The 17,225-nt window shown below is 37.7% G+C and overlaps 1 protein-coding gene across 6 annotated transcripts in view; it reads left to right on the forward strand.

The window, feature by feature from the left end:
* Positions 1–17,225, forward strand: part of TANC1 (tetratricopeptide repeat, ankyrin repeat and coiled-coil containing 1) — an 84,770-nt gene that overhangs the window by 12,605 nt on the left and 54,940 nt on the right. For 4 of the 6 annotated variants that reach the window (XM_062637857.1, XM_062637861.1, XM_062637860.1 and 1 more), the window contains exons 1-2: positions 467–521; positions 9,593–9,667. In XM_062637857.1, coding sequence (XP_062493841.1) covers positions 482–521; positions 9,593–9,667 — 115 coding nt within the window. In that variant the 5' untranslated portion in view covers positions 467–481. Of the gene's footprint in view, positions 1–466; positions 522–9,592; positions 9,668–17,225 lie in introns of those variants that run through there. The other 2 variants (XM_062637862.1, XM_062637859.1) reach the window with 1 other exon arrangement.

Genomic DNA, 17,225 nt, shown 5'->3' on the forward strand with positions numbered 1-17,225 from the left:
ACAACGTCTAGAATTGCGGCAGTATGGAGGAAGCAGGTTTAAACTGATATAGAGTGGTGGGATGAAGGAAAATGGTTTTGCCTGCTGAGCTTTGTGAACTGCAGCCTGTATAATGTGAGATGGATGCATTCTGCATTACATTTACTTCTGACTGCTTGGAGTGAATCATGTTTTACAAGCAGCTTGCTGACATTCACCTGGAAATTAGGACAGTTGAGAAACGAGAGATGCATTTTATTTCAGTATGCTTCATCTTCCATACTTTCTGGAGAGGATGGTGCTGTCATACCTGTAACATACAACTACTGGGTAACAGAAGATGTGATTACTATGAGTAATAGGGTTAGGATTTTGGTTAGTGTGTTGTTTTTTGGGTTTTTTTTTTTTGGTCTTCCTTTCATTTTCTGTGTGCTAGTAAAGCTGAAATAGCAGTTCTTGACCTAGTTTTCATCCAGTTATAGGCTCTTGATTTTCTGCTGACATGGTGTGTGCAGGGTGTCACTTCTGCCAGCTGGAAAGTGGTGAGTTTTCTTGCCTACTGTTTTGACCCTCTAATAATCGATTTTGAAGTAGAGGGTTTGTTGCTTTTCCTGTTTTAATATGAGGAGATGGAGAGAGATGGGATAAAAGTGGCCATTATGACAAAGGCAAGGAAAAATGTACCTATTTCATTTTCATTCATATTTCATTTTCCTTTGCTTCCTCCTGCCTCAGTGCAAACTGTCTGTGATGCCCACTGGTTCTGGGGGATTGGTGGCTAGGATGCTCATGACTGTGTTTCCCTAGGACATTTTTAAACCCTGGTGACATTATTTCATTCCAGAATGTCTCTGCCTAGTGACCTGCCACTTAAAGAGGGGGCAACTTTTTATATTTTTTTGTTTTGTAACCTTTTTATGGAGGTGAGGGTTGTTGCTGAAGACAAGCAGTCTTCCTCTTCCCACCTGTCATCATTCTGCTCTCACCACACCCACTGACCTCCTTTTGTCCTCTGAAGTAAAAACTTGTTTTGCTGAAGTCTGTGCACACTGATCCCTTTCTTGCAAAGTTGGAGGAGAGATGATTCATTGGATTTAGGAATAAAAGGCAGTGGAATGATAGAATGTAATATAGTTCTGTGATAGCTAAAGATAAAACTGAAGGGAGAAAACAGTCCTGGTGAAAGTGGAGTTTAAGCTAAATGAGATGAGACTGGAAGAGCACAGTGGATCTTTTGATCCTTTGAAGAATTTGACGGTATCTTGTAAATGACAAGAGCTAGAGGGGTGAGGTTCAGAGAGAAGCCTAAATAGCAAAGATAAATAATTCAGTAGAGCTGAGAAGCAGGATTTTTTCCTGGTTTTTGTTAGTTTGATTTGGGATTTATTTTTTTTTTCTTTCTGTTTTCCTTTTTTTGTAGCTCATAACTGAAAAGAAGGGAAGTTTGTAGAAAATGGTAGGAAGGTATGGTTTTGGCATTTCTCTGGAGGGGCTTGGCTGAATGGGAGGAGAAAGGAACAAATAAATTTGTGTACAATCTCATCTGTAGTCAGATATTTTTCATATGAGAAACAGCTGCAAGTCTTTAAGATTTTATGGCTCCTCTGTTGACAACTGCTGCTGTTTTTTCCCCAGCATGGACAGGCAAATGACTCAGCTGATGATTCTTCATCCATATCATTGCTGAATCATTCAGGTGCTTATGACCTTTGGAGTTAATATTTCTGGCTTGAGAGTGCTCTTCATCTGTTTCAGTGCAAGATCAATTTCTTTGGTGCTTCAGGGTAGTAACAAGTAGCTGAAGAATAGTAATCTTTAAAATTGATAAACAGTCATTTCTCCAGTATCTGGCACCTGACCAAGAACATTTAGACAGCAGTCAAGTGAAGACACCAACCATCTTTGCCCCTGCATTGGCAGTCCTTGGAGACACTGGCCAAAATAATCTGCAGTAGGGTGAAAGAGTAGCATAGCAGAAGACTGAGTGGTTGCAGGATAGAATAGGTACTTCCATGTCATCTGGGAAGTTAAATCGAGAACCAGACTGGTGGGAAAAAAGCTACCGCAAAAGCACATTCTAATAGCTTATGTGATAATGAGATCTTTCTCACGCTTCCTCATCTTTCACCTCTTTCATTGTATTTTAATAGTGCTTCAGGGCAGAATTCCACTATTTGGAAATGAACAGCAAATTGGAAACTTTGGTGTTCTTTTACAGTCTCCTGTTAAATTGATGCGTAGCTTTCAGGAATGTCAGATAAGAATGGGGGGAATATCTCATAGGTAAGATTAATAATAATTAGGTTATTGAGTAAGGAACAAATGCCGTATAGCTTGTCACTTCTGTATCTGCATTGATCTCCCTACAAAAGAAAAGGGTAACGACCATTAATTGTAAAATACTTTCAATAATAGCTGGTTAACTTCAGTGAATTTGTTTAAGTTTGGCTCAATACAGCCTACTGGAAGGATTAGTTTATTTGACCTCTCCAAAAGCGATTGACTCTTGTGGCTACATCTCTGAAAATAATCCACTGTGATAGTAATGCATCTAAAACATGCATGCTGCAAACCTTTAGGGAAGGTGGACCAAAAGTTAAGAATGGAAACAAAAAATCTTGTTACTGATGTTAGTATCTGTTGGTAGTTGCCATACATGAAAAATATTCTTATGCAAGGAAGTTGCTGAGTTTTATGGGAGACTCGCAGGCAGAGTGAAAACATGGAGATATGTTTTCTTCTGTCTTTCTGCTTTTCAAAAGGGATTTCATAGGTAATGAAATACTTAATTTGTGAAAGATTTAGGAGTGAAGTAAACTTTTGTGTATGTCTGTGCTCAGAGCAATTTACATAACCTACCATTTGTATTTTATAAACCTGGTCCTGTTCTGGAGTCCTTCACTTATAAAAAAGCTGATCATAATGAAGTCTTAAATTGAAGGACTTTCTGCCCCTTTCCCTCATGCTCTGAATATAAGGCAGTTGTATGAAATGTTGTGTGTATCTGAAGACGACATTTGAACTGGTGGGAGGACAGCACCCATTTTAAAATGTATTTGACATGAGCTAGGGTGGGGGATCTGGTTTTGTAAGCAGCTACCATGATCTTTGATTGCATAAGCAAAAGCATGTTGAGGTATTTTCCTTCTTATGTAACATTATTAATATTGACCCTTGGATAACAAGTCCACATCTCATACCTGTTGGAAAAATGGAAACGACAGTTAAAGTTTTTAAAATGCCTTGAAATCTTGAAGGAAAGAAAAAACCTAACCGAACAACAAGCAAGTGCTTTCAGGGGCAGAATTTAAAAACTGGAACCAAGAAAACCTAAACCTGAATTGTTTACCAAAGCAAAACAATTACAGTAGCTGAAAACTTCTGAAATCTTAGTGAATGATTTTCTTTAAGCTTAGTTGTGGGGAAAGCAGAAATACAATATGCTTAGAAAGGACAAAATGCCAGCATTACTGGAAAATACCCTACTAATACAAATATTTTTAAACCAAAACAAGATCCAATATCCCATGTCTGTTTCAAGGGACAAGGAAGTATAAATATACAGTATTGCTGTTCAGTTCAGTCAGTCTTCTTGAAGTGTGCAAGATGGGTATGAAGAAATTTTTTACCTGAAGCTGAAATGCTTTTGGATACCTGTCCTAAAGCTTTACAGTTTGTGTAACCAAGTTTGCTGTTGGGCTTTTTGGTTTGGTTTGGTTATTTAAAAAAACACATAGCTTATTTGTAATCAGGATTTTGAAACTGTAATATTTGGTTCATTTCCTAAATGGTTCAAGTACGCACCTTTGGGGATTGTGAATGAATGTAGAAAAACCTAAGGTGCTGGCCTAAGGACAGTTTATTTTGTATTTTTCTGCCTGCTCAGAGCCCTTAGTGCTTTGTCTCTCCTTGAGTGTAATTGACATACCAAAAGGTGAATTTCTTTGGAAGTGTTTATCTTTCATTTTTTGCAGCATTTTATAGGGGAGAAGTCAGGAAATGTACTTTGCTTCCAGGTAATGGGCAACTTTTGTATTGGCACAGTATGTGTCTTGAATAAGCAACTGTCTCACATGCCATTTCTGTTCTGTAGTGGAACAGATCCTTAGAGAACCAACTGTCTGCACAACAGGGAAGTTGGCCTCAATTCCAGAAAGAGAAAATCTAGGATGGAATTGTCCTTGATTCCTTTTGTTTGATCTCTTATTACCCCTAACCTGTATCCTAAGAATAGGAGTGATATATACTGCAAAATTTCAGTTCTGTATCAAGCTTCTCTGTTCTGCCTAATAGGAAATTTATACCTGCCATGTTTGCAAAATAAGAAAGTTAAATATAATGTGTTGTTTAGGTGTTCTTTTTTTCTTTGTTGTTTTTTTTTGCCACTCTGATCTAGCTATGTAGAATATTATACTCGGATTCTGAAATTCATTAACAGCTCCAGATCTACCATTGCATAATGCAGACTTTCTAACATGGCACATGGTTAAAATATGGAAAAGAAAAATATTTTCATATAAAAAGCAGAGTGCAATAAATACATTTGGACTTTTATTTTCTTTGATGTCTTATCTTAGGAGGTAATCTGGGAGAGGGTGTTTGTGTATTTAGATGCTTAGAGTTATTTTTCTTTCCTTTTGGAATCTAATAATTAGATTTTTTTGATCTTGTAGTACTGGGAGGCATATGCCATTTAAAGTAAGAGTGAGGGAGGTAGAATTTACTACATTACAGCTTCTGTAATGGTTTTATTCTAGTCCATGTCATTCTCCTCAGAGTCAGAAAGTGTCCTCTCTGTAGCCCCTGAGCTAGTTTGTATGCTGCCTCTGCTAGGAGTTTGATCTGAGGTGAGTTTTGTTGGACAAAGGGAACATATTTGAACCAACCTAAGGGATTTACTCTTGTATTTCCTGCTATTCCCATCCCCCTTCCTCAGTATGTTAGGTACATTTCAAGTCGGTTCTCTTTTTTTGGAGTGTGAGTGGGGGTTATCCTTTAAAAGCAGTACATGCAGTATAGTGGCCTGCAGGATGTACAGGCTCAAAGGAAATAGTGCATTGTAAATGGTACAGTGTGAAATGCATGCAACATGTGGTCAGGGGTACAAATGCTAATTAGAAGCCAGTAACTAGTGGTGTACCCTGTGGGTCAGTATTGACTCTAATCCCTCTCAACATCATTAATCACATAAGGGCTGAGGTTGGAAGGGACTGTGGGAAATCACCTTGTCCAACTTCCCTGCTCAAGAAGGATCACCTAAAGCCACTTGTCCAGGACCACATCCAGATGGTCCTTGAATACTTCCAAGGAGGACGGGAGGCCCCACAACCTGCCTGGGCAGCCTGTGCCAGTGCTTAGTCACCTTTACAGTAAGAAGGTATTCCTGATGTCCAGAGGGAACCTCCTGTGTTTCAGTTTGTGCTCATTGCCTCTTTGTTCATTGGATTACTCTTTGTACCCATTACTTTTTCCACTGACTATTTTTAGGCTCACATTTCTCTTTGAGCTGCTAAGGAAGGTTTCTTTAGCACTGCACCTGTTCAAGATCCTTTAAATGCGGTTTATGATTACCATATTTTTCTTAAGAAAGATCCAGTTCTCTTGCATCAGTGTTATTGTCTTCACCTGCAGTAGGCTACCCCCCATGATGATCAGCTCTGTGAAGCCAAACTCTTTAATAATTACCTTCTTGTATTTGGTTCCAGTTGTGTTTCACCACTAAGCTGTATCGCTTTTGGAAAGAAAGAAAAAAAAAAATCATGCAATGGTCTCTGTAGGGCAGAGCTAGATGAGACATGCTCTGTGAACTTCAGCACTTCAGCTACTATTTCTTCCTTTTTTGCGTGGTGATACCAGTTGGATTTTAATAAAGTCACTACTGTTCAGCAAGACTTTAAAGATTTTAAAATGTTTGTAAGTAAAATTTACTGTACAGCATTGAGGTATGTCGGTACAATATACACTGAATAATTTTAGAGGAAACATTAACATTTCAAAGCCAGGCAGAAGTTGGGAAATGCCAAATTAAGAATGTCTCTGCAGCTCTATTTTGACTTCCCATTCTTTTACATACAGTTTATGTTTCAGCCTTGAATTATATGATTGAACACTGTTTTCTTCACTAAATGCTCTAACAACCCAAGAATGCTTACTAGCAACATTAAAAGCTACAATACCCTAGAGTACAATTAACTCAATTACAATGTACTGAAATGACCTGAGAAAATTTTAATTTAAAGGAACTTTCCAATTACATGTAAAGATGGGTTCGAAAGAACGCAGGACCTTCAAGTTGTAATATTAAGGTGAAATTTAAATATCTATGGTTTTGGACAAATGACCAGTGTTTAAATATGAAGCACAAAGTCTGTAATCATTCCAAACTCATGCAAGGACCAGTATCTTAATGGTGTGAAGTGGTTGGAAGGATTTGAGGTGAATCACAGCAGTTGCTTTCAGTTGTTGTGAGGTGGTTTTGTTTGGTGGTTTGTTTTTTGTAGGTTTTTTTTTTTGTTTGGTTGTTTGTTTCTTCGTGGTTTTTATAGAATCACAGAATCAGCTAGGTTGGAAAAGACCTAGATCAAGTCCATCCAAGATCATCAAGTCCAACCTTTACGCCAGGACTGCCAAGACCACCACTAAACATTGTCACTAAGGGCCTCATCTACACAGTTTTTGAACACTTACAGGGATGGTGATTTCACCACTGCTCTGGGCAGTCTATTCCAATACCTGATTATCCTCTCTCTGAAGAAATTTTTCCCAATATCCAATTCAAAACTCCCCTGGTGCATCTTGAAGCCATTGCCTCTTGTCCTAAACCTCTTGTGGCTTTTTTTCTTTCTTTTTCTTTTAAGAGTTCTGTACTAAAATTAGAAAGACCCTTTTAAAAATGATGATCAGGAAGGTAGGAAAGAGAATGCTGGTGCTGAGTTTGGCTGATAGATAGGAAATGGCTATTACAGCTGTCTGGTAGCAGTGCTGTACTCAGCAGTACTTTACACAGTTCTGTGATTTGGGAAGCATCAGAGAAGCCTGGTCTTTGAGCAAAGAACATTCACTGCAGCACTTGTAGTAATACGTTGAACAGCTGAAGTATATGCAGTGCACACTGGATGTGCCTGTTTTTACAGCCACTGCTGCCCACATGATATGCACGAGGAGGAAGCTATTCTGAAAGAATACTTAATAAACTTGGGAAGTGAACCATTTGGATTTTAATAAAAATGTGTTTAAGGTGTTTGAGTGGCCTCTGTGTGATACTGGCCCTGCGGTGGGGCTGTAAACGAAGTGTAGCATTCCTGGGCCCAGGCAGTGTGCAAGGGCATTCCTAGGTTAAACAAAGTCTTAGTTTGCATCTGGCTGTCCTTCGTACTAGGGGAGCAGACAGGACGTGCTTACAGAATGGAAGATTCTAGCACAGTTTATGCATAAAAGAAGCACAAATTTTGATTGTGTGATCCAGCCTTCAAATTTCTAATTTCCTAACTTCTGTGTTACTTGGTCTGTCAAGAGTTGATACATGGGATAGATTGTTCCCTTCTGTGTTAACAGTCTTAAAATATATAACAGGCTAATGAGGTTAGGTCTCTCCTCAAATCTTCTGCTCTTAAAAATAAAATTGCAGTGTCTAGACTGATGATATTTGGCATTATCTTCTCCATTCCCTCCACCTGCTCCAGACCTGAATTCTGGAGCACACAATGGGACAAAGGTGCCTTGAGAGGCCTCCTTAGTATGTCACAGCGTGGAATAATGACTTTCTTTGTTTTAGGGGCAGTGCTAGTCTTCATACAACTCATGAAAGTGGTTTATTTTCTTGTATCATCAGATAAGCTGTTTCCAGCTGACCATGTCTGAGTCTCTCAGAAATATTTTTTTTTTTTTTTTTTGTAATGGTGTACCTGAGGCCATGACTTGTTTTTCCTTGTTACTGCTTTTTGTGAGAGCTGTTGTATAAGGGAGGAGTGCTTCTTTTTGCCTTTGTAGAACTAGAAGGCATTAAGTACTGGGAAGGGGGAAGCGAGTGGGGAACACGTGGCGAGTGAGAGTGGAGCTACAGTACTTAGCTGTCTTTCTCATCCCCCAGTAATTAGCTGTTGGGGAACATGAAGTATATGGTATTTCAAAGGAAGTGACCAGAGCTGCAGTTAAATTTTGCTTTTGCTTTCTGTGTATAATCCTTAGATACTTTGCCCAAGACACAGCACAGAAGGTAGCATGTTTGCTGCAAGCTTGCCCTGGGATCATGGAATCAACTAGGTTGAAAAGACCTTTAAGATCATCAAGTCCGACCCCCATATCCCAGGACTGCCAAGTCCACCACTAAACCATGTTACTAGTGATGTGATGCGTGATCCTAAGGAGTGTAACTCATCATTACATCTTGCTTGAGGTGCTGTTCTGCCACACAAAAAACAGCTGCCTGTGTGCATGGAACTGACCCGGGGATCTGGGCATTAAATATAATACAGGCTTGAGAAACCTCACGGCTTTCTAATGAGTATGTGTTGTATGTGCTTCAGGTTGTTCACAGAAGCTTAAGAACCAGATTGTACTGATTTTTCTTTCTGCTTTATTTCATAAATATAAGTGAACTTTCTGAAGAACCCATGCTTTTTGAATGAAAGACTTGCTTTTCCTGTTGATTCCATGTGGGGTATATGGCAATCCATTATGTAAACCAGCATAGTCAGAATACATACCCTCCCCCCCCCCCCCCCCCCGTTGCATTTCCTGTACTGCAGGTTTTTTGGATTTTTTTTTTTTTTTTTTTATAGAGAAAACAAATGAAATTAGAATTTACAGATGCACTAGAAAGCTTTTTGGGAAAGAAGTAGTATTCATAATTCCTTTTATATCATTTTCCTTGCTTTGTGACTGAAGATAGTACCTGAAGCAGCTTAACTGTCTTCCAGGTTTGCACCCTGGATATATTTCTTTCTTAAAATTATTAATCCTCTGAAATTTGCAGCTGCTGCTCATTTTAAGTTGATTGTTAAATTTGAGATACGGAAGACAGAAATATGTGTGTGCTCTCAGGCACGGATAGATGGGCACAGGGACATGTACATAGCAGGGCAGTGATTTAGGTGTTTCTGTGTTGGTCAGTGTGTTGCATATACATAAGGAACAGTTGTGTAGTGATACCCTGTTCCATATCACCTATCTGTTCCATCCACCTGCAGTTTGGAGTCTCCAGCTGGTAGCAGGTTTCCAACATGCTGCTTGCTCCCCTGGCGATGCTGATGAACTCCCGTCAGGAGTTAGCCCTTTATTCTGCTTTATTTTCACCAGTGTCTTTCCCTATCTTACACCATGTTTAGCCTTATAACCTTAATTATATGTGGAATGTGGAGAATGCTGTATTATTTTTCTGTATGAGAAGACAGTGAACTCTTAATTGCTTAGTTCAAATATTAAAACATTCCTTGTGCGTCAGGAGTTTGCTTAATCAAGCTACGTTTTAAAAAATAAATGTAACTATCAAAAAGTTTCTTCTGATTGCCTTGCTGTTTTGTTTGCATTGACCCTGTCTTTACTTTGTTCGGTTTTGTGTGAATGGATGTTATTAATGTTACATTTATTTTTGTTTCTTTTTATTATCCTTTAGGAGCAACATTTAAAATGTTAAAGGCAGTTTTAAAAAAGAGCCGAGAGGGTGGAAAAGGGAACAAGAAAGACTCAGGTATGAATATTAATGACATATTTCGTGATGTAGATGAGTTGTGTCTTATAAATCCAGCAATTAAATGTATTCTGGCCCTGCAACGATGCCCTATCTCGAGGGCTGTGGGAGACTCCTGTGCTGATGCCAGCGGCAGGGAGGTCTGTCAGCCCTTGGCCCTCTGCTCGGTTTTGCCTGCACTGTTCACATGCAAAGCTTAGGAGCAGATCTGAATCCTCCTGGAAGGTGTATCCAGGGCAGTCCTTCCCAAATCGCTGCCCAGAAGGGCAGAAGGCAGCAGGTTGCTCTTGGTTCTTACTAAAGAATTACTGAGGGCTGTGTGTATTGTCCTGCCAGCTTAAATATGGCCCAAAGCCAGAGGTTCAGAACCCTGAACTATAGAAATAGATTTTAAACTACTTACTCAATTATATAATAGAAAAAAGCCCATATGTATTATGTGGGATAGAATTCTTATTATTCATGAATTTAGATAAAAAATTATTGACAATAAATTTAGTGAAAACATTTTAAGTTGATTATCAAACTTCTGTCATGTTCTAGTCTTTAACTACAGAAATTTTTGAAGGTTAAATCATTAATAAATTTTACTTTAAAGCTTACTTTACTATTAATCATAACTTTAGATAGCCATGACTTACCTGTATTGCCTTTCAGGAAAAAGGGTAAGTAAGAGCTCTTTAATTGCCATTTTTGAGGGCAGCAAAGGAGCAGCAATGTCCTTTGAAAAGGAACAATAGTTAGAAAAGTGCAGGTGCTGGCAGTTGAGAATTAAAATTGCAGGCTCTGTGCGGGCCATTCTGAAGTCTGCTGCAGTGTCTGGAAGGCTGACGGACCTGAGGGACGGTTACATTTTCTTCACAGTTAGATTTTTAACTCCAGACTTATTAATGTTGGCTAATACATTTGATTTCCTGATGAGTTATAGCCCAAGTTATCTGTAAGAGTGACTTTATGCTGTTTGGCAATACAAATTTATTACTCCCAGAATAAAAAAAAAAAGTAAAACTAGATATTTGTTTAATATTGTAAGGATAGAATATAGACTAACCCATTCATGTTTTTTTCAAGACCTTTAAAACAATGCAGTCATATTTTATTTGACAAACAAGTTATATATGTAGCTCGCATTGCAGCTTTTAAAACTATACTGAATTATTCTGAGTCCTACAAGGGGAGGGCATTTTAAGTGTTCTTTTGCAAAAAGCAGTTGTGTTCATCTGGCAGGTAATGTGTTCTTCAGGAAATTCTTGTGGTCTTCTGAAGTTTACACTCAACCAAGGTTTCTTTCTGAGTGACTGAAGGATGAGAGCTATCCTGAAAAGAAAAACCATTGACACTAGATCAAAGATGCACAGAAGTGATCACAGAGCAAGACGAAAGGCATCCTGTTAATTTTGTGTGTACTGCTGACTTGAAGTTACCAGCTGGAGTTGTTTAAACATTGTGGGCTAAAGATTCCTGTGGTGAGGCTTTCATTGGTACGTTTTTCCTTAAAATGCTAGATGGAAATTGGTTTAAGCTCAAAAGGAAAATCAGGCTGTTTGGAACAGATCTTCAACCAGGCTTTGATTAAAACCTGAAGCTTGAAAAGGCTTTTTCCTGTAGGTCAGAAAGCAAATTTTTTTTTTATTTTATTTTAGAATCTCATCACATCTGTCTGGATTAATGTGAGCAAAGAAAGGGTTTTCTCCCTTTGTTTTTAGAAACACAGTGATGCTGTATTTCTGAACACCAAGGGGACTGTTAGAGTGTGGGACTCTGGTTTTGTTTTCGTATGAGTTTTTTGTTTTGCTTTTTAAGCAAAGCTTTAGAGTTTCACGTATGAATTGAATGTTAAGGAAACCTAAGTATTGGGAATAATAATGCCTGGCTGGTGAAACCTAGAATAAGGAGGAATGCAGGACTCACTTTTTAAAAGGAAGTAATTTATACAGTGTATTGCAGAGATTTTGGCTTATTTTGCATTTGAAGATGTTGTGAAAAGTTTGAGAAGAAATGTGTGTGTTCCATTCTGTGTTACATTCAGGACTTCCTGTAAAGTTGTATTCAGTTTAATAGTTTTCTCTTTTGTTCCGAAGCACCTTCCAACTCTTTCAGCTGTAAGACATTTCTCAGCTTTCAGAAAAGATGTGAAGCAAGCGAAGGAGCCATTAGACTTTACAGAACTTATTTTTTTGCTTGCTCCTCTCCCTGGTTGTTAAACTCAACAATGAGAAATGGGATTTTTTTTTAATTGTAGAGTTGTCCCATTTCATGGCCCTTCAGGTCTTTATTAACAGCAGCTTCTCTTAAAATTTACTACTCTAAAGAACTATGAAGATAGTGCAAATGCATGCTAATGATGGAAGCTGACCTGAGAGACAGTTAATGTGGAAACATCCACCCTTCTAGCCACCATTTAAGAGAGTAATGCAGTAGTAATTTTAGATGCTTCTCTCAACTTTGTGGACACATAGATTTGATTTTTTTGCTTATGAAGTTTTGAAGAAGTTTTCAGAATTTAGTAGGAAGTAGATGAGTGAACACAGCTCAGCAGTGCCAGGCTAAATACGATCAGGAAGACTCCTGTGATCTGTTTTCACTATGTACCCAGTTTAGGAATAATGCTGAACAGCTGGAAGATAGTAGTATTTTAAGTTGCCACAGCTGTTCCAGAATTGACTGTGTGAATGTGCTTGCAAAGTTCTGCTGAGGTGTTTTTGGTAAATCTCTCATACTTCGTATCCTAATAGACAGATGAGAGATGCTGAGGTGTTCAAGAGCAGTAACTCCTGAAGTCTCTGGCTGGACCACTGGGATTGTTTCACTGTGACTGAAGTTGAATTGGAAGAGGTTTAAGTTAAACTGCAATATCTTGTTCTTAAGCTGAAGTAAGCCCTGTTGTCCCATGGGTTTACTCGTGCATGAAAGCAATGCCTGGAAGTCTGTGCAATCCAAATCTGAGTGGGATGATTCCTGTTTTACTGAATAGAGCTTCCTGTTTGTGCATTAACTGTATCTTATTGGTTTTACATGTGTTAGCCTTGTGGAACCAATGCAAATAGGAGTGGCATTTTTTCCCCGGGTTGAAGGCACAACTGTAGTATTGAAGTCTTTAAAAAAGGTTAAAGAACAAAAAGAAATGAGGATTGTGGGTTTTTTTTTAAATAGCTTGTATGGATTTTGATGTTGGAATTTCCTCATTTGCCCAGATGTAAGGGTTTAAGAGCTGAAGTGTACATATCGTTTTTGAAATCTAGCTGCTGGTAATGTTAATTACAATTTGTAATAACTTTTTTTAATTTAGGGTTATCTTGGAAAAAAAGGGTTGCAAGACTTAGGGTTGATGCTTTTTGGTGGAGGCTGAAGTGCTATGCTAAAGACTGGTGGTTTTTATAAACAACTTCTGCCCAAATCAGGTGAAAGACTGTCACATGGAAATCTCACTTTTGAATAGAAAAATGGCACCATAGGCTGTTCCAGTAGCAGTATGTTAGCAACGCATAGTTGGGCTCAGATCCTGCACTTTTTTCATGAATAATTCTTCTTTTATTGAAATGTGTTGATTTAGGTGCTGCTGGGAGGCCTTGATAGGTAGATGGCTGTTGTAGGATTAGGTAAAACCCGAATGAAGAAAAATTTGCATGTATCTGCAAACATATATGAGCGTAGATGAAAAGAGGGCAGTGGTGACAGTATGTTGTGTATGTGTAGAACAACTTTTCAAAACAAAAATTACTAAACTTGCTTCTAAACATGGATTTCAAGAGAAGGTAATTGATACTGTACTTGGGTAAGCTGATGAGCCAAAGAAACAGAATTTCAGAGAAAGCAGATCTTTGACCCAGGCATCTAGCTTTTACATCCAGCTTTTTTCAGGTTTTCTGCAGTATGAAGCAGCCTGTCTTTACACCCCTTCAGACATAGTTACTTCTATTCTATGGAAATAAGTATCTGTAGATTGATTTTTTTGTTTTGTCTTGTCCCCCTTCCTTCCATTGAAGTGATGTGTACATACTTAGTAAAGGACAGAACTCAAGGGGGGAAACACTACAGTCTGCACCTGTCAGATCAAAGTAATTGAAAGTAACTATTTTGTGAATGTTTAGAACCAACCAGGAAGAGGGCAGACAGGAACATTAACTTTTGTGCCCGGGAAAGTAATCTCTGTTTATAATACCTCATGTACACTGAACTGGAAATACGCAGCAGTTATTCTCTCCATTTGTCTTTGTTTCTCAAGGTTTTAATTCAGTCTCAAAAACAAAGTAAAAATTTGGTATTTTGTTCTCTTTGTCAGGTTGTAAACATCAAATAAATATTATCTCTTTAAACTCTGAAAGAGTTATCAAGTCCTTTAGAGATTCCTTCAAAGGTGTGTTTCTATTAAGAAGTGGCAGAACTAGCATTTTTTGATCAAGAGCCTACCAGAGTGACTCTCAGTAGTCCTTGTCATTTGTGCTTAGGGCACACCTTTTCTTCTTCATTGCCTTTTGTCTGTCTTTGTTTAATGGACTTAATTTTCTAGATTTAAGATAATCTCGTCTCTTCATTTCTACCCTGAGTTTCTTTCTAACTATGTTGGAAATTTCTTTCTGCTCTCTTCTGTGGTGTTTTCATACTTAAAAGTGGGTCATGTTTTCCTGTTTATTTCCTTGACATTTGAAAATTCACCTTTGTAGCCACTGGAAGATTCTCTGCCTCTGGTCTCTCTTGGAAGGAACTGACCTTTTTTCTTTTAGTATAGGACAGAAACTTCATGTCTTAGTGTCACAATTTCAGTAATCAGGGCCAGAAGACTGTTAGACCTCAAGTCCTGCAGGGCTACCTTCAAGCCTTGTCTGTGATGAGGTGACAGTATAAGGAATATACATAAGTTTCGGAATATACACAAACAGTCGGTTTTAATTGTGATTCTCTTAGTCTAAGTTCTACTCAGCTACTTGTTCTGAAGTGCTTTAAAATGCTAGAGATAGGTTTGTATTAGTATTTCCTGTTGGTTTTATATGCAGTCTGTAATTATGTTTGTTTTCTTTAACTGTCCTAAACTCAGGAACTTGCCTTTTTTTACTTACTAAGCAAAAGGCCGTTTAATATAAAATACTTGTAATTTATTCCAATTTAGAAAATCCCGTATATTAAATTCCTGCAGAACATGCCTAATTATTTCAGATGGCTTTTTAGTAGCATGAGCATTGTCATTCTGTTGACCCAGTATCAGGCCTGAAGGAACACAAATAATGGAAGTATTGTGCTTAGTTTGCTGTATTCTTCGTGCACTAAATCCCATCAGAAATTTAACATCAAATGGAGTACATGGTATGCATGGAAACTTTACTGATTTCAATAGAAATTAATGTGGTAAGTAATTAGGACTTTCAGGTTTTCCTGCTTAAAGCTTATTATCCATTCACATGGTACTCGATTAACAGGGGACAAACGATAACGTCAACAAAAAGATCATGTTTAGAATGCAGTACTATAGTCCTTTAAAGGCAGGTAATCTGGAGAAATGAGATCAGTGGTTTTACTTTCTGGATGCTGAAATAAAAGGTATTGAAGTGCTTATTTTTCATATGCATCAGACTTTCAGTGGTTGACTTCATATTCAGATTTTTTTTTTTTTAATTTGGGCTACAAAAAAGTTCCGTATTAACAGATCTGTATTAGATCTTGTTTGATTCTCCTGTAGATCAGGCTTGATTTTTTTACAATGCTCTTTTGAGACTTAGTTTCCTTTGCCTTTTCATTGTGTTGTATTTAGATATCTTTATGTAAGTATCTTTCACCTAGATATGAGTGTACAAAGTTTTTAAACATTAGGATAGAATGGATGCTTTTTTTTTCTGCATTATGTTCTGTTGTAGATTAGTATACTCTTAGTTATTTTGTTTGTATGCCTTGCTCTTATATACTAAACAAGTTGGATGAAATATGTGAATTTGAAATGTCTTCCTTTTTTTACGTATGATCAGATACAATTCAGAAACTGAAATTATGCTAATGTTCTTTTTGAAAAATAAAATGGCTCAAAGGCATGAACTTGGATCACTTGCAGAATGTTCTGCCATTCTGTGTTTTCCTTTTTTCCTGTTAGCATAGGATTCTGTTACCAGCCTGACACAAATGTGCTCAAATTCACTTTTTTTTTTTCTTTTTGCTAATGGCAACTAAATTGCTATGTTAAAGTAAAAGTGAAGTTTCTATGCAATCTTTTATTAAGACTTGCTACTTGTTCAAGTTTTTTTGGAGTTATTTCCCTGTAGCAGTAAAGGTTTGCCTCTCAGCTGAACTTGTTAAGTTAAATGCATATTTGAACCTACCTTTCTTGCTTTATGTTTTATTAAGGATTTCTGTCTGACTAATATACTTACATCCAAGCTGAGAGCATCAAGATACTCAGATTTGCTTCTGCGAGACTGAAAGGCTTGAAATGATTGAATAATGTAAGTTTGCATTTTAAAACTAAATATGCAAATTCAGTTGCCTTTTTTGTCCAAAATCTCTGTGTCCTAGGCTTTGAATTTTCAGTGCAAAGGGACTTTTTGGTGCATAAAATACACATCATCTAGTTGGAACATTGAACTTGTACTGGAATACTTTCAAGCTTCAGTCTGACTTTTTGTTGTTACTCTAAAAATATCTTGCAACAGAAGAAGCATTGTTTCATGCATAAAATATGGAGCTGGTTTTGATTACCCTGTGTTGCTTTGCCCACTTTCTGTGGCTGTTGACAGTTATTTAAGAATTTAAACTCCTTTTTTTGCTGAGCAGTGAGTATTTAATGTGGTAAATGTCTTTTCCCAGAAGTTAATTCCAGTGATATATCCCATTTATATAAATGGGGAGAGGGGGAAAGGGGGAAATATATAAAAATCTATGCCCTTGAAATATATAAAAAGAAATTACTTCAGTATTTCTAATAACCTCTATTTATCTTTAAAAATTGGTTGGGTTTTTGAAACTAAGCACTACAAGAGAACATTAGTATTTTGTGTACTGAAAAAGTAATCTAGAGTTCAGCAATAAATGCCAGAAAGTGAGCAAATAGCGTCAAATACGAGCATAGTTGGCAAAGATTGTCCATGTGGACCTTTTATTCTAATCTTTACTTGGTTTGTTTCACACTCAATGCGCTTCACTGCTTCTGGTACTCTGGCTATAATGAGTTTTCTTCCCATTCCATGCCAGTTTCTCCCTTTCTCTGGTCTCTCCAGAGTCTCAAGAGCCAAAGAATGAAATGTGGATCTTTGCTGATGCATGTATTTTACATGACAGGAGCCTATTTTCTCATCCCAGAAGGCTAGGATGAACTCCTTCACTTATCATGAATTTTTCTTCAACTCCTAATCTATGTTGGTAGTAGTGTGAGTGGTTACCTTGCCTGAACTGGAAAGCCCGGGTCACTTGGCTCCTTCTGTTCTCCTAGACTGACTCACTAAATCAAACTGGTTGTGCATGTACAAGTACACAAACACATAAGCATTTTACTTTTGAAGGACATAAATCCTTTAATGAGCAATTATCAGTGTTTTGCAGTTAAAATAAAGCACCTTATACACAGTCACTGAACCGT

Source organism: Pezoporus occidentalis, unplaced genomic scaffold (assembly GCF_034315485.1).
Source record: "Pezoporus occidentalis ecotype Australia unplaced genomic scaffold, CSIRO_AGI_Poc_V1 ctg54, whole genome shotgun sequence".
In the NCBI taxonomy this organism is placed as follows: domain Eukaryota; kingdom Metazoa; phylum Chordata; class Aves; order Psittaciformes; family Psittacidae; genus Pezoporus; species Pezoporus occidentalis.